Source organism: Leucopleurus acutus (assembly GCF_964270905.1).
Source record: "Leucopleurus acutus genome assembly, chromosome: X".
NCBI lineage: Eukaryota > Metazoa > Chordata > Mammalia > Artiodactyla > Delphinidae > Leucopleurus > Leucopleurus acutus.
In genome coordinates this window covers 102,219,837-102,242,123 of record NC_139148.1, presented here as the reverse complement: position 1 = coordinate 102,242,123, position 22,287 = coordinate 102,219,837, and the positions used below count along the sequence as shown (strand labels likewise).

Sequence of the window (22,287 nt, the reverse complement as noted above, 5' to 3'; positions counted from 1 at the left end):
AGTCAAGTTCAAACCCCAGTCCAGTGAAGCCATTCATTCACTCATTCAACAAAGGCATACTGAATGAACTTTCAATTGCCAAGCACATCAAAAAAAACATGGTTCCTACCATCAAGAAGTTCACAGACTATGGGGGGAAAACACATGGAACTAAATCACTGCGATACAAACACTAAACAGTACAACAGCGGTATACACAAGGCGTACAAGAGGAAGAAGCAGCCGAGTCTGCCAGTGAGGAGGGAATGTCATATGAGGCTTCAGAAAGGAGGAAGGTTCAAGGATCGTAAGTAGGATCACAACAAGTAGAAAAGAGAGAAGGACCTTCCATGCAGAAGTGATCTCCCTGCACCAGTACTGTTCCTCTGGAATTTATTCTCCACACAGCAGCCAGAGGGTTCTTTTGGAAAGGCAAATTCCACAATGTCATCTCCCTCTGTTACAAACAAAACCAACCACCACGAACAAAAGGTTGTGAAGGGCTCCCCGTCCTACATGTACCCTGCCTATCACTCCGCACTCATCTGAGGCCGTCCTCCTGCTTTGCTGCTCAATGTGCTCTAGCTACGTTGTCTTTGCTTTTCTTCTTTCCACACATCCCACTGCGAAGTGTTTACACCTGCTGCAATATCCTGTCATCCTTTTACACAGCTTTATCACCTATGGCTGTCTTCCTCCCATCAGCAGCTTTTCAGCTTGAAATGGTGTCATCTCCTAGACAGGCCTTCCCTGACAAGTCCATCTTGACTGCACTCCTGGTCATGCTAGAGCCCATTAACCTGTTCTATTTTCTTCACAGCACTCATCCCTATGTAATGTGACTTACTTATTTATAATCTCTCTACCCCAACTAGAGTAGGTATGTTGTCTAACTCGTTCCCATTATAGTCCCAGCATCCAGTACAATATGTGACCCATAGTAGGTGCTCAATAAATATTTGAGGGATGACTGAATAAATGAATAAAGTAAGGAACCAAAGGGATAAAGATGGGAACCCTCTAGTCTCAGTGGTTCCTCGGTTTTGTGAACGCTTAGCATTTATACCCTGTATCACGCATTTGACATTTAACTACCTATTGCTTTGGACTATCACTTGTACTACTGACTTATATTGTCATTTGACTTAAGTGGATCCTGTTTCTCTGACTGGTTGTAAGATCCCTACAGACAATGAGCCTAAGTTATTCTTCTCTGCAAGCCCCACAGCATCTGGGAAAATACTGAACACGTAGTAAGGGCTCAACATGTAGATGGTTAAATGAAGTGATGAAACACTGTCATTTACAAGGACAACAGGTAGCAAGGTTTGATAGAAAGAAAACAGGACTAGGAGTCAAGAGACACATCAAGAGACAGGCTTGGCTCAGCTCTGCTAGTAACCAGAATGACCACAGGCAAATCACTCTCCTCGGGCCTCAGTTTCCTCATCTGTAAAACAAAATCGCTAAAGATCCCTTTCAGTGCTAACACTCCATACAGGAGCTCTTTCTATAATCACATGGCATTTCATTCACTGCCACTAGAGGGCAAGCATAGGTCACATAAATATCAGAAATTCCACACCCTTAAAAACGCAAATATGAGTACTTTCTTTTTCCTCCATCCTAAGAATACGAGTATAGGAAAACAGTGTTCTGTTCAATTCTGTTAAAACTTTTACAAAGCTTCCCCACTGGAAGAAAAAGCCAATGATCTCAACAGACAATGCACTCATACGTAGAGCGGGAGTTCTAGACATTACCCAAGAAAAGGATTTGAAGTTAGATGACTACTATACTTCTTAATGATAATTAAGAATCGTAGCCACCATGTATCGGCTACCTCCCTGACTCTACCCTTCCAACAATATATTTTCGGTATGGTAGGCAGAATGACACTTTAAAACCAAAGTCACATCATATTAGGAGGCCTGACCTGACCAGCAACCCAGCCACCTTTTCAATGTGAGGGCCTATCATTCTGTGTGCCAGACACACTGGAGCTCCGGCTGTTCCTTGAGCACACCAAGCAAGTTCCTCAGGGCCTCTGCCCTTGCTATTCCCAGCTCTCCCCCAGAATTCCACATAGCTGGCACCCTCCTTTCCTTTAGGTCTCTGTCAAACATCACTTTACTGGAGAGCTCTTCTCTGACACTTTATCTAAAAGAGGGACTCCTTATCACTCCTACTCCCCTGCACTATGTTTTGGTTTTCTTTATAGCACTTACCACCACCTGACATGACATACACAGTCGGCCCTCGGCCCTCCGTATCCACACGTTCCGCATCTGTGGATACGGAAAGCTGACTGCAAGGGACTTGAGCATCTTTGGACTTTGGTATCTATGGAGGGTCCTGGAACCAATCCCCCGAGGATACAGAGGGACCACTCTGTGTGTGTGTGTGTGTGTGTGTGTGTGTGTGCGTGTGCGTGCGCACACGCGCGCGCGCGCGCGTATGCATTTGTTTATGTGTTTATTGTCCATCTGTCTCCGCAACAAAGTAAGCTCCTTGAAAACAGGGATATTGTTTGTTTTTTTCATTTATCCTCCCAGTGTTTAGAATGAAGCCTGGCCCGTAGGATGCACTCAAGATAAAAGTGTGGAATGAGTGAATACTATAGAGCAGATGCCTTATCTCACTGCGGCCTGTAACCACGCTACAAGTGGGTAGTTCTGTTTTGTTTTTTAACATCTTTATTGGAGCATAATTGCTTTACAACGGTGTGTTACGTTTCTGCTGTATAACAAAGGGAATCAGCTATACATATACATCTATCCCCATATCCCCTCCCTCTTGCGTCTCCCTCCCACCCTCCCTATCCCACCCCTCTAGGTGGTCACAAAGCACCGAGCTGCTCTACCTTTGCTATGCGGCTGCTTCCCACTAGCTAGCTATTTTACGTTTGGTAGTGTATATATGTCCATGCCACTCTCTCACTTCGTCCCAGCTTACCCTTCCCCCTCCCCGTGTCCTCAAGTCCATTCTCTAGTAGGTCTGCGTCTTTATTCCCGTCTTGCCCCTAGGTTCTTCATGACCATTTTTTCTTTTATTTTTTTAGATTCCATATATATGTCTTAGCATACGGTATTTGTTTTTCTCTTTCTGACTTACTTCACTCTGTATGACAGTCTCTAGGTCCATCCACCTCACTACAAATAACACAATTTCGTTTCTTTTATGGCTGAGTAATATTCCACTGTATGTATGTGCCACATCTTCTTTATCCATTCATCTGTCGATGGACACTTAGGTTGCTTCCATGTCCTGGCTATGGTAAATAGAGCTGCAATGAACATTGTGGTCCATGACCCTTTTTGAATTATGGTTTTCTCAGGGCATATGCCCAGTAGTGGGACTGCTGGGTCGTATGGTAGTTCTATTTTTAGTTGTTTGAGGAACCTCCATACTGTTCTCCATAGTGGCTGTATCAATTCACATTCCCACCAACAGTGCAAGAGGGTTCCCTTTTCTCCACATCCTCTCCAGCATTTATTGTTTGTAGAGTTTTTGATGATGGCCATTCTGACTGGTGTTAGGTGATACCTCATTGTAGTTTTGATTTGCATTTCTCTCATGACTACAAGTAGGTTTTTATCTTTATGTGAGAGAAAAGAAGAAACAAAGGCTTGGAGAAGTTAAGTAAGTTGGTCAAGGTCAATCACAGAGCTAATAAGTGACAGACCTGGGAGACAAATTCAGTTTGTGATTCCAGAACCCATACGTGTATTACCTCATGTCATAGTACCTCTCTGAAAGAAATGAACCTTTTCATTTCCTGAGAATATCATTCACTATTAACATATGCCTAAAGGGAAATCCTGTAGAGGCTTCATTTAAAATAAAAATGCCTCAGACTGGCCATGGCTGATCTACTGAAAAGAAAAGTCACTGTTAGCTGGGTTCCATGACGTGTGCCCTGTCCCACCCCATTAGGGAATAAATGGAGTCTTGGATTCTCAATACATTTGATAAAATATGGCGTTACTTATGACTCCCTCCCATGCAACATGCAGAAACTAGGTTCTCTTTTTTTAGCTGACCCTTCTGATAATCTTTCACCTATGAACACAGGAATCATTTCACATTTCATTCCAAGCAAAAGTGACTCCATTTCTCCTGGCCCTTTCCCCCAAGCTTTCTCCACCTTTACCTGGCCATCGGCAAGATGAGAAAAGGCCCGGAAAAATCAATTTACGGAACTGAAATAAACATTTTCATGAGATTTTCAAAAATATGTCAACGAATTCTGGCTAAAACATTTTCTTCCTCATGTAGCAATTCTGCGGTCTGCTTCTAAACAGCCCCTTGATGGAAAAGCACATAATAGAAAGTGTTCTCTTGAGGATACACGGCCAAAGGTATTTTTAAAGGGTTCGTTTGATTTTTTTTCCCCCATGTCAAAAAATGTGGCAACCGAACGACATGAAAAACAAACCTTTCACAGAAAGCTACTGTTCATTTACCTTTAAATATTTAATGAGCTCCCCTGGAACTTCTTTTGAGCCTGACTGAATCAGCTGGCAATGATGGAAGAATTTGTGCACATGTAGATCCTGAAAAAGAGATGGACACAGCCATGTGAAATCTGATTCATTTCTTTTTATTTTTTAACATCTTTATTGGAGTATAATTGCTCTACAATGGTGTGTTAGTTTCTGCTGTACAACAAAGTGAATCAGCTGTACGTATACATACATCCCCATATCTCCTCCCTGTTGCGTCTCCCTCCCTCCCACCTGCAAAGCACAGGCTCCGCCCCCGCACCACACCCTACCACCCTGGAATCTTGGAAACCTGTTTCCCTGGGTCTTCTAATGGCCAGACTCAGCACCTGCAGCTACCAACATGCATGTTCCTAAATGAGTCCCACAGTCCTCTCGACCGTCACACAAAGCAGCAAAACCAGGCACATTCAGCGTGTACCTAGGCACGCCGGGTAGGTCACCATTTATGCCCAAGTAGTCACACATTTGTTTAATCTCTTTTTTGGCTAGTGTGGCCTCCGAAGTTGGGCTGCTTCTATATTTTAATGAAACGAGCAGGAAGAGAGGTCTGAATTCACGGGTGAAGAAAACGTAGCAGCAGGGAGTCACCAGAACAAGTCCCAGGCATTCAGTGCCCAATGTACCCTGGCCCTGCACCGGTCAGCGTCCAGCTGTCCTGTATGGAATCTACAGATATTGAATTTGTGGACGGCATGGACTGTATCAGGAACCAGAATCATGAAATTCGGATTTTGACCTGCTTCCTCTAATTATTACCTGTGTGACCTCGGGTAAATCATCTAACCCGAGCGAGCCTCGGTTTCTTTTCCTCTAAAACGATGAAGTGGGCAGGGGGAATTGAGAGGGACCTTGTAGGCCACACCAAAGAGCGTGGACTTCACCTTCTCCATCCGTGATTTTTCAAACTGTGCTTGAGGCATCTCACAGATACTTGACCCTAATTTCATGGATGCCGAGGCTAAGAGCAAACTGTAGTAGCCAGCCATGATCCACTGACTGCAAATTTCTGTGTTCAACTCTAGTCTAACCATGAGAAAAATGTCAGACAAATCCCAACAGAGGGCCATCCTACAAAATGCCAGTAGTCCTGAAAACTGACAAGGTGACCAAAAACAATGAAAGTCTCGGAACTTGTCACCGCCAAGAAGAGCCTAAGGAGATATGACAACTAAATGTAACACGCTATACTGGACAGAATCCTGAAACAGAAAAGGGGCATTAATAGGTAAAAGGATTTGGTAATTTGAGAAGAATTTTTAACTTTGAGCCATTATTAAGAATGATGTTATTACTAATGAGAAAGTCTTTCAGGCCACAACTTCTCTAAGGCTGTAGAATCGAATATAGTCTATTTTAGTCCAGAAATATAGTCAAGTATTAAAATTGACAAAATTCAGGTGATGCAACTTACTTGAGTATAAATGGTAGACTCCAAGTGACTTTTAATCTTCAACAAAGGCTTTGCACCATCTACCCACTTAATATCCGCATTAGACTGCTGTGAAGAGAAAATACACACATGAGTTTCTGTACCATAGCAATGGACAGATGAGCAACATATAACGCCTTTATGCATTTCAGCATTTTCTTTCAGAAACAGATGTGTTCGTTTTGCACATAGGGAATTATTGGAGAAAATAACATGCCTTTAGAATAAATGTATCCTAAACCATTCTGAATTTCCAATCCTTTGCAGGCTGATACTTTTCCAAATGACAATAAAAATTACTAAATAAATGAATTCTTTTCATGACGCACAAAATCGAAGTCCCATTTTAAAAATCGTTATCAGAATCAACAGACGTGAGGTTACTTTGTCAACCTATTATACAAGCTTCTCAACACTCATTTTCTATACTTAGCTTCGTCGTGGACCAGCACCGGCCCTCAAACCACACTCTGAGTAGCCATCAACCAGACCAAACTATCGACTATGCCAACGGTATTCTACTTTTTAAACATTTCATCATATACGTATAACTGAATCACTTTGCTGGACAGCAGAAATTAACACGATGCTGTAAATCAACTGTACTTCAATACAGTTTTTTAAAAAGAGGGGGGAAAAACACTTCATCATGATTACTTCAACAAATACAGATATTTTCCTACCCTTCTTGATTCGGCATCATTCAGATTCAGGTAACCTGGGGGAAGATTAGCGGAAACTGGCAGCTGCTGCTCAAATGTGATGATTCTACCGTCCTTCAGCAAAGGTACCCAGGCAAAGCCAACTGCCAAGACAATAAACAACCATGAGAAACGAAATCGCAAATGCACTTAGCTACACCAATGTCTGCTCACCGGGGAGCAGGGCAGGTCTGTATGTGGGAGTCCAGGTGTTGGGCATCCGAGTACTGGGGAAGGAACAATGAGTCTGTATCGCTTCCTAATCCTAGCCTGACCACTAACAGGTTATTCATGCTACCTCCTTGACTATAATGATGGAAACAACAACACACAGCTCTTCTATCAGAGTGATTGAGAGACCAAAGTGAGCTAATATACCAAAACACTTGAAAACTTTTAAAGTGCATCAATTTCATCATCTTGACACAGTGGGGGAGAATTTTTGGTAGACTTATGTTTTAAACGATTCAGATGTCTCTCGTCCATCCTTACAGAGTCTCATATCTGAGACAACAATCACCATTGTTGCTTCCAGCAACCCCAGGGTAAGCAAGGGACTGCAGAAAATTAAGGTCACGAGTCAACATTACATTCCATACTTATACAAGGCAGTATCTATCTGGGCAGTTTTCCTGATTACAGAAGGAAGAGCGGTAGTAGGAGAATGCAGCCAGGGCACAGTGCTTACAACTGCAATCCACTGAGAGATTTTCCTCCCAGTCTCTACATTTCTTAACAGTTCTACCCCAAAGAGCCTCTTGGCTTCCTATTAGAAAACTCATCATGTTCTAGCTAAAAAAGCCAGAGCCATCTGTGTTGCTCAAGTCAAGCGATGTCAGTATTTCCATTATAGAGATTACTCTGGGTTTCAAGTGTTTATATAACTCAGCTATAAAAAAGCTTGCTCTGGACTGAGTTCTGGCATACGAGAGAGGGTGTTGGCTGGAGAGTACTTTTGAAAGCCATTGCTTTCTGATATTTTGAAATACTTTGCGTGAGTGCGTGTGTGTGTGTGTGCGCACGCGTGCGTGTGTTTACACTGTGAGCACAGAAGTCAACACAAATCTGGTTAGAATGTTTTCATTCGCGTGTTTAATTTGGCAAATGCTTTAATTCTTAAAGAGATTAATATGTTGCTTTCTCTAAGCAGACTGAAAGGCTCTCTCAGATGCTGAAACATGCCTGAAGGGCATCTGACTAGTACAACTTCAGAAATGCTCTACCCAGAGATCTTCTTTTAGAAAAAGCAGAGGAAAGTAACATGAGCAGAAAAACCATGCAAAAGGACTCTGTCAAAGTAGTTAAACTGAAAATTAGACACATGGCAAAAGGTTTCCAGTCCAGAAAGTAGGAAAAGGAAAATATAGTTCTTCTTCTTAGGCAACATTTTTTTTTCCTTAAAGAAATTCTTACTGAGATATAATAAAGATGCCATACAATTCATCTACTGAATATTTAACGTATACAATTCAATGGTTCTTAGTATATTCACAGAGCTGTGCATCTATTGCCACTATCTAATTCCAGAACTTTTTCATCACCCCAAAAAGGAACTCCATATCCCCTTAGAAGTCACACCCTACTTTCCCTTCTTCCAGTCCCGGCCAACCACGGATCTCCTTTCTGTCTCTGTGGAATTGCTTAGGCAACATTTTGCACTGTGAATCAATCAGGGCATGGCCAAGGGTGTCTTGCAGTCAAAACTCATCTAGCACACTTGGAAGCTATCAAGGTACGATGTCAAGCACAAGCCATCTGGCTCAAAGATGTGAAGCCACTTAAAGGATGGACAGTTAAAAGTGATGAGTGGTGGGGAGGGAGGGATAAATTAGGAGTTTGGGATTAACAGATACACACTACTCTACATAAAATAAACAACTAGGACCTACTGTATAGCACAGGGAACTAACTATATTCAATATCTTGTAATAACCTATAATGGAAAAGAATCTGAAAAAGAATATATATATATATAGGTGTATATACTGAATCACTTTGCTGTACACCTGAAACATCGTAAATCAACTATACTTCAAATAATTTTTTAATATATTTTTTAAAAAAGTGATGAGTGGCACATAGAACCACCATCTCACACTCCACTAAGCATCTTGCCCAATCTGTCTAGGATTTGGATAAGGAAATAGTCATTTGTTGCTCAGGAGGTGCACTGTTATAGGTTCTTATCATTCTGCCAGATTTCTTCTCAAACTGCAAGGTCCCTACCCTGAATGAACTGCAATTTCTATGGGGATCTAGAAGAGGACCACCCTATCCACAAAGGGAACTTCCTAATATTCAGTCCTGCTGTGGGCCGGGCATCACTCAGATGTCTCACTAGCACCTCAAACTCAACATCAGTCAAAACCTACCATCCCTACCCACAATTCTGCTACCTGGCAATACCTTCTTTCCAGTTTCGAAACTTTAGTGCTAACTTTGAATTACCTCTCTAGTGGCCAATCACTTGCCAGGTTCAGTATATTCCTCTGCAATTCTCTTTTCCTCCACCCCACCCCGCCACGTTACAGCCATAGTGCGGCCCCCTTTCTCTCCTGGACTTCAGAAATAGCTCCCTAACTGGTGTTTCCTCCTTCCTTCCTTCTTCCTGCTCCAACTCACCTCACCCATTATATTGCTGCCTGATTAGATTTCCTGCAAAACAGCTCTTACTGGTGTTTACAACCCTCCAGTATTTCCTTATTGGTAACAGAATAAAATCAAACCCACAACTTGGCATTCAGGGCTTTCCACCATCTGATGCTTCCTTTCCAACCTGGCATCCTATGATTCCCTCCCCAGTACCCTGTGCTTTGATCCTATTGAATTACTTGTGGTTCCCTGTTCAGACCCCTCAATACTCTGCCTCTGTACCAGCTGTTCCTTCATCCTGGAATCCTCTACCTTCCTACCATCACTGCATTATCAAACTCTACCCTGCCCTTTAAGGCCTCACCCAAACACCATGTCCTCCTGGAACCCTTACCTAATTCCCAGCCACTTGGCTCTCCACCAGCTGAAGTAATAACTCGCTCTTCTCTGACATCACATAGCGCCATTTTCTAGGTAACTACTACTTTCTGTCTTGTGTTATAAATGTCTACATAGGTCTCATTTCCCCTACTAGATCATGTGCTCACTGAAGATGAGATCTATGCTTGGTTCTCCACTGTATTCTCCATAGTACCTCCTATAATATCTTGTACATAATACATACGCAGACATATTTGCTGAGTGAATGAACAAACGAACCAATTTAAGATTGGTCCAGGGACTTCCCTGGTGGTGCAATGGTTAAGAATCCGCCTGCCAGCGCAGGGGACATGGGTTCGCTCCCTGGTCCGGGAAGATCCCACATGCCGCGGAGCAACTAAGCCCGTGTGCCACAGCTACTGAGCCTGGGCTCTAGAGCCTGTGCTACGCAACAAGAGAAGCCACCGCAGTGAGAAGCCCGTGCACCGCAACAGAGTAGCCCCCACTCGCCGCAACTAGACGAAGCCTGCACGCAACGAAGACCCAATGCAGCCAAAAATAAATAACAGGAGCTTCAAGATGGCGGAAGAGTAAGACGTGGAGATCACCTTCCTCCCCACAAATACATAATACATCTACATGTGCAACAACGCCTACAGAAAACCTACTGAACGCTGGCAGAAGACCTCAAACCTCCCAAAAGGCAAGAAACTCCCCACGTACCTGGGTAGGGCAAAAGAAAAAACAAAGACAAAAGAACAGGGACGGGACCTGCAACAGAGGGAGGGAGCTGTGAAGGAGGAAAGGTTTCCACACACTAGGAAGCTCCTTCGTGGGCGGAGACTGCAGGTGGCGGAGGTGGGGAGCTTGGGAGCCGTGGAGGAGAGCGCAGCAACAGGGGTGCGGAGGGCAAAGCGGAGAGATTCCCGCACAGAGGTCGGTGGACACCTGCACTCACCAGCCCGAGAGGCTTGTCTGCTCACGTGCCCGCGTGGGCGGGGCTGGGAGCTGAGGCTCGGGCTTCCGGCGGAGCGCCGGGAGAGGACTGGGGTTGGCTGCGTGAACACAGCCTGAGGGGTGGTAGTGCGCCACGGCTAGCCGGGAGGGAGTCCGGAAAAAGGTCTGGACCTGCCGAAGAGGCAAGAGACTTTTTCTTGCCTCTTTGTTTCCTGCTGCGTGAGGAGAGGAGATTCAGAGCGCCGCTTAAAGGAGCTCCAGAGACAGGGGCGAGCCGCAGCTATCAGCGCGGACCCCAGAGCCGGGCATGAGACGCTAAGGCTGCTGCTGCAGCCACCACGAAGCCCCTGTGCGAGCACAGGTCACTCTCCCCACCTCCCCTCCCGGGAGCTTCTGCAGCCCGCCACTGCCAGGGTCCCGGGATCCAGGGACAACTTCCCCGGCAGAACGCACGGCGCGCCTGAGGCTGGTGCAACGTCACGCCGGCCTCTGCCGCCGCAGGCTCCCCCCCCCACCGCCACTCCCACCGCCCCCCCGCACTCTGTGCCCCTCCCTCCCCCCCGGCCTCAGTGAACCAGAGCCCCCGAATCAGCGGCTCCTTTAACCCCGTCCCGTCTGGGCGGGAACAGACGCCTCAGGCGACCTACACGCAGAGGCGGGGCCAAATCCAAAGCTGAGCCCCCGGCAGCTGTGCGAACAAAGAAGACAAAGGGAAATCTCTCCCAGCAGCCTCAGGAGCAGCGGATTAAAGCTCCACAATCAACTTGATGCACCCTGCATCTGTGGAATACCTGAATAGACAGCGAATCATCCCAAATTGAGGAGGCGGGCTTTGGGAGCAATGATATATATATTTTTTCTCTTTTCGTGACTGTGTATGTGTATGATTCTGTGTGTGATTTTGTCTGTATAGCTTTGCTCTTACCATTTGTCCTAGGGTTCTGTCTCTTTTTTTTGTTTTTTTTTAGTATAGTTTTTATCGCTTGCTATCATTGGTGGATTTGTTTTTTGGCTTGGTAACTCTCTTCTTTCTTTTTTTTATTACTTTTTAAAATTTTTTTAATAATTATTTTTTATTTAAAAACTTTTATTTTATCTTCTGCTTGCTTTCTTTCTTTTTTTTCTGCCTTTTACTCTGAGCTGTGTGGATGACAGGCTCTTGGTGCTCCAGCCAGGTGTCAGGTCTGTGCCTCTGAGGTGGGAGAGCCAAGTTCAGGACATTGGTCCACAAGAGACCTCCCAGCTCCACATAATATCAAACGGCGAAAACTAACACACCATTGTAAAGCAATTATACCCCAATAAAGATGTTAAAAAAAAAATCAAACAGCGAAAATCTCCCAGAGATCTCCATCTCAACACCAGCACCCAGCTCCAGTCAATGACCAGCAAGCTACAGTGCTGGACACCCTATGCCAAACAACTAGAAAGACAGGAACACAACCCCATCCATTAGCACAGAGGCTGCCTAAAATTATAATAAGGCCACAGACACCCCAAAACACACCACCAGACGTGGACCTGCCCACGAGAAAGACAAGATCCAGCCTCATCCGCCAGAACAGAGGCACTAGTCCCCTCCACCAGGAAGCCCACACAACCCACTGAACCAACCTTAGCCACTGGGGACAGACACCAAAAACAACGGAAACTATGAACCTGCAGCCTGCAAAAAGGAGACCCCAAACACAGTAAGTTAAGCAAAATGAGAAGACAGAGAAGCACACAGCAGATGAAGGAGCAAGGTAAAAACCCACCAGACCTAACAAATGAAGAGGAAATAGGCAGTCTACCTGAAAAAGAATTCAGAATAATGATAGTAAAGATGACCCAAAATCTTGGAGACAGAAGGGACAAAATACAAGAAACTTTAAACAAGGACCTAGAAGAAGTAAAGAGCAAACAAACAGTGATGAACAACACAATAAATGAAATGAAAAATTCTCTGGAAGGGATCAATAACAGAATAACTGAGGCAGAAGAATGGATAAGTGACCTGGAAGATAAAATAGTGGAAATAATTACTGCAGAGCAGAATAAAGAAAAAAAATGAAAAGAATTGAGGACAGTCTCAGAAACCACTGGGACAACATTAAACTCACCAACATTCGAATTATAGGGGTCCCAGAAGAAGAACAGAAAATGAAAGGGACAGAGAAAATATTTGAAGAGATTACAGTTGAAAACTTCCCTAATATGGGAAAGCAAATAGTTACTCAAGTCCAGGAAGCACAGAGAGTCCCATACAGGATAAATCCAAGGAGAAACACACCAAGACACATACTAATCAAACTATCAAAAATTAAATACAGAGAAAAATATTAAAAGCAGCAAGGGAAAAACAACAAATAACACACAAGGGAATCCCCATAAGGTTAACAGCTGATCTTTCAACAGAAACTCTACAAGCCAGAAGGGAGTGGCAGGACATATTTAAAGTGATGAAGGAGAAAAACCTACAACCAAGATTACTCTACCCAGCAAGGATCTCATTCAGATTTGACAGAGAAATTAAAACCTTTACAGACAAACAAAAGCTAAGAGAATTCAGCACCACCAAACCAGCTCTACAACAAATGAGAAGGAACTTCTCTAGGCAAGAAACACAAGAGAAGGAAAAGACCTACAATAAAAAACCCAAAAAAATTAAGAAAATGGTGATAGGAGCATACATATCGATAATTACCTTAAATGTAAATGGACTAAACGCTCCCACCAAAAGACACAGACTGGCTGAATGGATACAAAAACAAGACCCGTATATATGCTGTCTACAAGAGACCCACTTCAGACCTAGGGACACATACAGACTGAAAGTGAGGGGATGGAAAAAGATATTCCATGCAAATGGAAATCAAAAGAAAGCTGGAGTAGCAATTCTCATATCACACAAAATAGACTTTAAAACAAAGAATGTTAAAAAGGCAAAGAATGACACTACATAATGATCAAGGGATCGATCCAAGAAGAAGATATAACAATTGTAGACATTTATGCACCCAACATAGGAGCACCTCGATACACGAGGCAAATACTAACAGCCATAAAAGGGGAAATCGACAGTAACACAACCATAGTAGGGGACTTTAACACCCCACTTTCACCAATGGACAGATCATCCAAAATGAAAATAAATAAGGAAACACAAGCTTTAAATGATACATTAAACAAGATGGACTTAACTGGTATTTATAGGACATTTCATCCAAAAACAACAGAATACACATTCTTCTCAAGTGCTCATGGAACATTCTCCAGGATAGATCATATCTTGGGTCACAAATCAAGCCTTGGTAAATTTAAGAAAACTGAAATCGTATCAAGTATCTTTTCCGACCACAACGCTATGAGACTAGATATCAGGAAAAAATCTGTAAAAAATACAAACACATGGAGGCTAAACCATACACTACTTAATAACCAAGAGATCACTGAAGAAATCAAAGAGGAAATCAAAAAATACCTAGAAACAAATGACAATGGAGACACGACAACCCAAAACCTATGGGATGGAGCAAAAGCAGTTCTAAGAGGGAAGTTTAGAGCAATAGAATCCTACATCAAGAAACAAGAAACATCTCATATAAACAACCTAACCTTACACCTAAAGCAATTAGAGAAAGAAGAACAAAAGAACCCCAAAGTTAGCAGAAGGAAAGAAATCATAAAGATCAGATCAGAAATAAATGAAAAAGAAATGAAGGAAACGATAGCAAAGATCAATAAAAATAAAAGCTGGTTCTTTGAGAAGATAAACCAAATTGATAAACCACTAGCCAGACTCATCAGGAAAAAAAGGGAGAAGACTCAAATCAATAGAATTAGAAATGAAAATGGAGAAGTAACAACTGACACTGCAGAAATACACAGGATCATGAGAGATTACTAAAGCAACTATATGCCAATAAAATGGACAACCTGGAAGAAATGGACGAATTCTTAGAAATGCACAACCTTCCAAGACTGAACCAGGAAGAAACAGAAAATATAAACAGACCAATCACAAGCACTAAAACTGAAACTGTGATTAAAAATCTTCCAGCAAACAAAAGCCCAGGATCAGACGGCTTCACAGGCGACTTCTATCAAACATTTAGAGAAGAGCTAACACCCATCCTTCTCAAACTCTTCCAAAATAGAGCAGAGGGAGGAACACTCCCAAACTCATTCTACGAGGCCACCATCACCCTGATACCAAAACCAGACAAAGATGTCACAAACAAAGAAAACTACAGGCCAATATCACTGATGAACAAAGATGCAAAAATCCTCAACAAAATATTAGCAAACAGAATCCAACAGCACATTAAAAGGATCATACACCATGATCAAGTGGGGTTTATCCCAGGAATGCAAGGATTCTTCAATATACGCAAATCAATCAACGTGATACACCATCTTAACAAACTGAAGAAGAAAAACCATATGATCACCTCAATAGATGCAGAAAAAGCTTTCGACAAAATTCAACACCCATTTATGATAAAAACCCTCCAGAAAGCAGGCAGAGAGGGAACCTACCTCGACATAATAAAGGCCATGTATCACAAACCCACAGCCAACATTGTTCTCAATGGTGAAAAACTGAAACCATTGCCTATAAGATCAGGAACAAGACAAGGTTGTCCACTCTCACCACTATTATTCAACATAGTTCTGGAAGTTTTAGCCACAGCAATCAGAGAAGAAAAAGAAATGAAAGGAATCCAAATCGGAAAAGAAGAAGTAAAGCTGTCACTGTTTGCAGATGACATGGTACTATACACAAAGAATCCTAAACATGCCACCAGAAAACTACTAGAGCTAATCAATGAATTTGGTAAAGTAGCAGGATACAAAACTAATGCACAGAACTCTCTGGCATTCCTATACACTAATGATGAAAAATCTGAAAGAGAAATTAAGAAAACACTCCATTTACCACTGCAACAGAAAGAATAAAATATCTAGGAATAAACCTACCTATGGAGACAAAAGACCTGTATGCAGAAAACTATAAGACACTGATGAAAGAAATTAAAAATGATACAAACAGATGGAGAGATATACCATGTTCCTGGATTGGAAGAATCAACACTGTGAAAATGACTCTACTACCCAAAGCAATCTATAGATTCAATGCAATCCCTATCAAACTACCACTGGCATTTTTCACAGAACTAGAACCAAAAATTTCACAATTTGTATGGAAACACAAAAGACCCCGAATAGCCAAAGCAATCTTGAGAACGAAAAACGGAGCTGGAGGAATCAGGCTCCCTGACTTGAGACTATACTACAAAGCTACAGTAGTCAAGACAGTATGGTACTGCCACAAAAACAGAAATATAGATCAATGGAACAGGATAGAAAGCCCAGAGATAAACCCATGCACATATGGTCACCTTATCTTTGATAAAGGAGGCAGGAATGTACTGTGGAGAAAAGACAGCCTCTTCAATAAGTGGTGCTGGGAAAACTGGACAGGTACATGTAAAACAATGAAATTAGAACACTCCCTAACACCATACACTAAAATAAACTCAAAATGGATTAGAGACCTAAATGTAAGGCCAGAAACTATCAAACTCTTAAGAGGAAACCATAGGCAGCACACTCTATGACCTAAATCACAGCAAGATCCTTTTTGACCCAGCTCCTAGAGAAATGGAAGTAAAAACAAAAATAAACAAATGGGACCTAACGAAACTTAAAAGCTTTTGCACAGCAAAGGAAACCATAAATACGGCCAAAAGACAACCCTCAGAATGGGAGAAAATATTTGCAAATGAAGCAACTGACAAAGGATTAATCTCCAAAATTTACAAGCAGCTCATGCAGCTCAATATCAAAAAAGCAAACAACCCAATCCAAAAATGGGCTGAAGACCTAAACAGACATTTCTCCAAAGAAGATATACAGATTGCCAACAAACACATGAAAGAATGCTCAACATCATTAATCATTAGAGAAATGCAAATCAAAACTACAATGAGATATCATCTCACCCCGGCCAGAATGGCTATCATCAAAACACCTGCAAACAATAAATGCTGGAGAGGGTGTGGAGAAAAGGGAACCCTCTTGCACTGTTGGTGGGAATGTAAATTGATACAGCCACTAGGGAGAACAGTATGGAGGTTCCTCAAAAAACTAAAAATAGAACTACCATATGACCCAGCAGTCCCACTACTGGGATTACATATACCCTGAGAAAACCATAATTCAAAAAGAGTCATGTACCACAATGTTCATTGCAGCTCTATTTACAATAGCCAGAACATGGAAGCAACCTAAGTGTCCATCAACAGATGAATGGGTAAAGAAGATGCAGCACATATATACAATGGAATATTACTCAGCCATAAAAAGAGGGAAGAGATATGGGGATATATGTATATGTATAACTGAGTCACTTTGTTATAAAGCAGAAACTAACACACCATTGTAAAGCAATTATACTCCAATAAAGATGTTAAAAAAAATAAAAAATAAAAATAATTAATTAAATAAATAAAATAAAGATTGGTCCAGGCTAGCTTGGATCTGAATCCCAGGGCGTGCTGATACTGATATAGTGGGAGTGGCACAGGCCATGTTCTTAGGGCCTTCTATGTTCTCCTAAGGATGCTTCCCATTGGCTTATCGAAAGCCTTGCTGAATGAGACCATGACTGGAGCTTTACTACCAAAGCTTATTCAAGTTCGTTAAACCTGTCCTCCTCTCACTAGAACCCCAATCTCCCTCAGGTTCAAAAACGCCCATGGCTCTGGGCTCATGTCCCTCTTCTCAGTGAGCAGAACTGGAAAATTCTGGTTGCTGGGCTATTCTACGTGAAAGAAATGACAAAAACACTGCATCATAATATGGGTTTCTCTCTGAGAGGGGCAATATTACTTTACGTTGCCTATGGTAGTCTAAGTACACTGGCAAGCATTTGGACATGACGTTGGGTAGAAATAATGATAAAACGAACATGTAATTCATCTGTCACCAATGAACTTTTAACTCAGAAATGTACTTTTTGGTGAGGGGAAGTGGTCTGTACCTCGATGAAAAGAGGTTATATATAGCCAAGACAACTCCATTTCAAATAGCTCTAGAGAGAGACATTTAAAGAGCACACGTACCTGGAGTTTCAACTGTATCCTGCTTTTTGGTTGTTCCCTTTGTGTTAATTTCACAGCTTACATGATAAAAAGTGAAAAGCAAATGATGTTTTTGATGCAGGTGAATGGGAAGCTCAATTTTAATCTGAAATGAAAGCAAAATTACACATAGCGTTTTGTTTTCATTGTCAAGCTGGACTGTCAGACCTTTAGCTCTGTTTCATCATACTTTTCCAATGACATACTTTTCTAAATCACAAGCCAAGTGGTCAAATAATAGATATGATTTAAATATATTCCAAATGCTTTTCTGGTCAGTTTCACAGTTTGACAACAATATTCTCTTGGGTTGTGAGGGCTGATTTATTACTTTTGCTGAAGAGTCCAGTGGATTCTCCTGGATTCAACTTTGCAGCAGGTTTTCTGAAACACTGGATCAAAACCACATCCTTACAGCCCAGGGATACTCTGTAACTCAATGTAAGTCAGTGAATGCAATCCATCTACAATGTGCATTGAATTTGAAAGGCTGCTTTTTTCAAAATCACTGCCCTCCTCTGCATGAAGAAAAAATTAAGCCTTTACAAATAAACATGCAAAAAGTCACTGTGGTATTATGGGATCCACAAATTACAGTGTATATAAATTTCTTTAGAAGAAGAACACAACCTTACTCTTGAATAAATAAAAAGTATCGTCCTGACACACGAATTTAATACTAAAAATTAATACTTTAAAACAAGCATTGCAAGTACTTTTCCAGTCAGAACCCAACTGCCTGTTTGTAATGCCTCCTGGGAAGTGTATGGGAGAGAGATTACAGATTTAATTGATTTAACACACATACGTGGACTTGCACAGGAACACATGCAAACACACACACACGCTCACACTCACTTTCCTGGTTAATATATAGTGAATGCTTGAAAAGTCCATTTCCTAAAGATAATGTGGACTACTTACTACATGAACAAGTTTTCTCTAGTGACTGACATTGGTTATAGAGAGGGATGTATTAAACAGCTTGGTGATGGGACATCTGGCCTAATTATCATTCACACAAGGCATGGTTTTGGTGTTATAACTAATTTCTGTTGTAGGTATATTTCCCCACAGAATACGCCTATTCACAGCATCCAGACCATCTGGGTATCTAATGCTCTGCTGCACATCAATATGGACATACTCCCTCCCTGGGTGGCGAAAATGCAAAGTCCCACTACCCTCCTCTCCACCCCGGAGAAAGTAGGGGCACTGGACTGAGAAGGAATGAGTGAGCCTCGGGCTGGGGTTTAAGGCCTCCATACAACAGCAGCTGGGCCTGGGGAAATCAGGACAGCAGGGGGGATGGTTTCAGACCAAGCCAGGGATGTAGACGTGGAACCTGAGAAGCAGAAACAGCAGAGCTTCTGGCCTGGGATACGCATCCGGGTTCCATGGAGACACGCAGCCATCAAAAGTAGTCTGCGGATTTGGATAAGCCGACTACACATAGACGAGAAGAGGCTGTGACAGAGACACTAAGAGAGACACTGGAAAGGACACAGAGACATAGAGCTAGAGAAGTGGGAAGAAGGAAAGAGGTAGGGACAGGGTCAGAAAGGCAGACTGAGCAAAGGCGCTCGGAGGCCGGGAGACCGCGCCAGCCCCCTCTGTCTACATTGCGCTGAGGCATTCAGTGCAGCCAATGGGATTCTGGGGACCCAGCCATGCCGCTGTGCCTCTCGGAGCATTTCACTTACAGAGAGGCTGCACCCTCCCACGCAGGACCACAGGAAGAAAGAGCTAAAAGGGCCTTCAGAAAATCCCTTCTAAATTTCTTATTTTAAAGCTTTGGAAATGGAGACTCAGAAAGAGGAAGTGACTTGCTCAAGGTCACGGAGCCAGCTGTTGTCAAAGTAAGGGCCAGAGTCCCCGTTCCAGTGTGGTGTCTGTTTCCTACGTTATCTCACGCCAGAGCCCCTTCAATTTGTGGGCCAATCTTCCACTGTCACCAAAGGGCACCAAGCAGGCAGTGGCCCCTCGTTCTGATGTGACATTTTCTATTTTCATGGGACAAAACATTCAGCGAGTGAAAGTGCAGACACAATATTGGAAATGATTCAAAGAGAAAAAGAAGAGCCACCACTGGGTTTTGTAAACGTCCAAATAACGCGCTTTACCTCATCATAGAACTCTGGATTTTGGTTGTGATGCGAGACAACAGCGTAAGCGTTTGTGGTAAAAACAGGCCCCGCAGGTTTTCCATAAATACACTGCAAAACAAGGAAACAGAGTCACCACCCTCAATGTCACTCTTTAAACACGATGCTAGGGAACCACAAACAGTTAGAGGCATCTGTGAGCCCAGGGTCACAGCCAAGCCCACCCAGCTCTCACCATGAACCTGTAAATTCCAAATCATTTACAGTCACTCCAGACACCACCCCAGACATCGCCTTACTTGGCTGCGTGAATGCTTCTGAATTTCCGGCCATCTGAGAAATATAATTCCAACCTAGCTGACAGTAAGAGGCTGAACACTTCTCATCATTCGGAAGGGAAACACTCTCCAACCAGGCTGGAAAGCTGACTTCTCTCGTGCTATTTGCACTTCTTAGTATGAGAAGCTCCCCCTCAGTCGGTCAGCAACATTTGCTGAATGCTCGCTGTGCAGTGGGGTAAGGCGAGGAGTTAACAAAATAGAACCAACAGCAGATCCCTTCCTAGCCTCGAGGAATTAGAAACTGAATGTCCATTAAGCTACAGACTAGCTTACTGTTCTCTCACTTTATGAGCCACAGTTTAAGAGTCACCAGCTTGCTGTTACACCAATAAAATTAATGGAAGGCTTTCCATGGTTCCATGGAAAGATCCGATTTCATTTCTAGTGTGAGCTTTTCAGTTCCATAGGCCTAGTAAGTTCAAGGATGAAAATATGGAGTCACTGTGCCAAGGTCCTAACTGCCTCACTCGGGTACTTCGGAGCTAGCCTCCGGGCCAGCTAAGAAATGAAAGTGACACTCCACGTGAGTGCAACGCCAGCTCTCCTTAAATATGGTCATGGAGGCAATTTGCAGGCACTGCGGAGAGGTAACCTAAGAATCTTTAAGTATACAAAAAGGATATCGGATGAATGGCTAAAGAAGATGTGGCACATATATACAATGGAATATTACTCAGCCATAAAAAGAAACGAAATTGAGTTATTTGTAGTGAGGTGGATGGACCTAGAGTCTGTCATACAGAGTGAAGTCAGTCAGAAAGAGAAAGACAAATACCGTATGCTAACACATATATATGGAATCTAAGGAAAAAAATGTCATGAAGAACCTAGGGGTAAGACGGGAATAAAGACACAGACCTACTGGAGAATGGATTTGAGGACACGGGGAGGGGCAAGGGTCAGCTGGGACAAAGTGAGAGAGTGGCATGGACATATATACACTACCAAACGTAAAATAGATAGCTAGTGGGAAGCAGCCGCATAGCACAGGGAGATCAGCTCGGTGCTTTGTGACCACCTAGAGGGGTGGGATAGGGAGGGTGGGAGGGAGGGAGACGCAAGAGGGAAGAGATATGGGGATATATGTATAAGTACAGCTGATTCACTCTGTTATAAAGCAGAAACTAACACACCATTGTAAAGCAATTATACTCCAATAAAGATGTTAAAAGAAAAAAGGATACCGCATGGGGGCGAAGAAAGTGTTATTCTCATCTCCACTGAAGGAAGAATCAGAGAACATACACCGCATTTGAGCCAGCTAATTCTTAATTTAACCTAGCTTTCTCTGTGAAAAAACTCTCTTTTCAAGGGTCAGAGCTATTAACCATTCAATGACTTAACCGGGGCTGTTCCAGCCTCTTTCCCAAGGTGGTTTAAGTGGAAGATTTGCCATCCATCTGTCTGATTTAGGCTCAAGCTAGAGAAGTTGGGAAGCCAGATAAACACTCTGTGATGGCTAGACGGTCTGACTTCTCTCTCAGGCCTCTGCTTAATGGGCTATGGGCTAAAGGGCCAAAAGTAAAAAGCGGCTATAAAGAGTGAAAATGTAAGGGCACTGTGAAGTGACAGGTATTTAAGGATTGCGGTAGCAGATAATGCTGAGATGCTTTTCGTGGATCACTAATTCAAGTTTGGAGGTACCATTTGGCCAGCCACAGACTGGAAGTCATATCTCAGATCAAAGCAGTTATGCTGTGCTTCTGTCAGCTCGAAGCCCGTTCAGGTTTCAAGGAGAAAGGAGTTTAAACTCCCCTGATGGTACCGTTATAAGCTGTCAGGTCACGAGAAAACGACCTTGTGACTGGGCATTGGAGCAATGCAAAATCGAAGTGGGGCAAAGGCAAAAATCTGGCATATGAAGCTTGCCCATTTTTAAAGTTATATATGCTCCTAACTCAGTTTGTTATTTCTTAGTATTTAACGCATTCTTAACGCGTAAGAGTAGAGAAGACGATATAACATTTGTCGCATTAGTACATTTTCTTCGACATTTAAACACATTAAACTTAGCATACAGAACTACCGAGAACCAAAATCTCTATCTCTACCAAAAATGCATGCTTAACAATATCACAAACAAACCTTTACAGCGCTAGCATCACTTTCATCCGAATCCCGGAATTCCACACAGACCGCGATGTTCCTTGCCTAAAATGATTCATCA

The 22,287-nt window shown here is 42.7% G+C and overlaps 1 protein-coding gene across 1 annotated transcript in view; it reads right to left on the bottom strand.

Moving 5' to 3' along the window:
* DOCK11 (dedicator of cytokinesis 11) overlaps positions 1-22,287 on the bottom strand; it is a 191,681-nt gene that overhangs the window by 87,214 nt on the left and 82,180 nt on the right. The window contains exons 18-23 of the mRNA XM_082865385.1: positions 22,206-22,271; positions 19,798-19,890; positions 17,657-17,780; positions 6,600-6,721; positions 5,899-5,985; positions 4,446-4,535 (exon numbers count right to left, since the gene is read on the bottom strand). Of these exons, the coding sequence (XP_082721511.1) occupies positions 4,446-4,535; positions 5,899-5,985; positions 6,600-6,721; positions 17,657-17,780; positions 19,798-19,890; positions 22,206-22,271 (582 nt within the window). The remainder of the gene's footprint in view (positions 1-4,445; positions 4,536-5,898; positions 5,986-6,599; positions 6,722-17,656; positions 17,781-19,797; positions 19,891-22,205; positions 22,272-22,287) is intronic.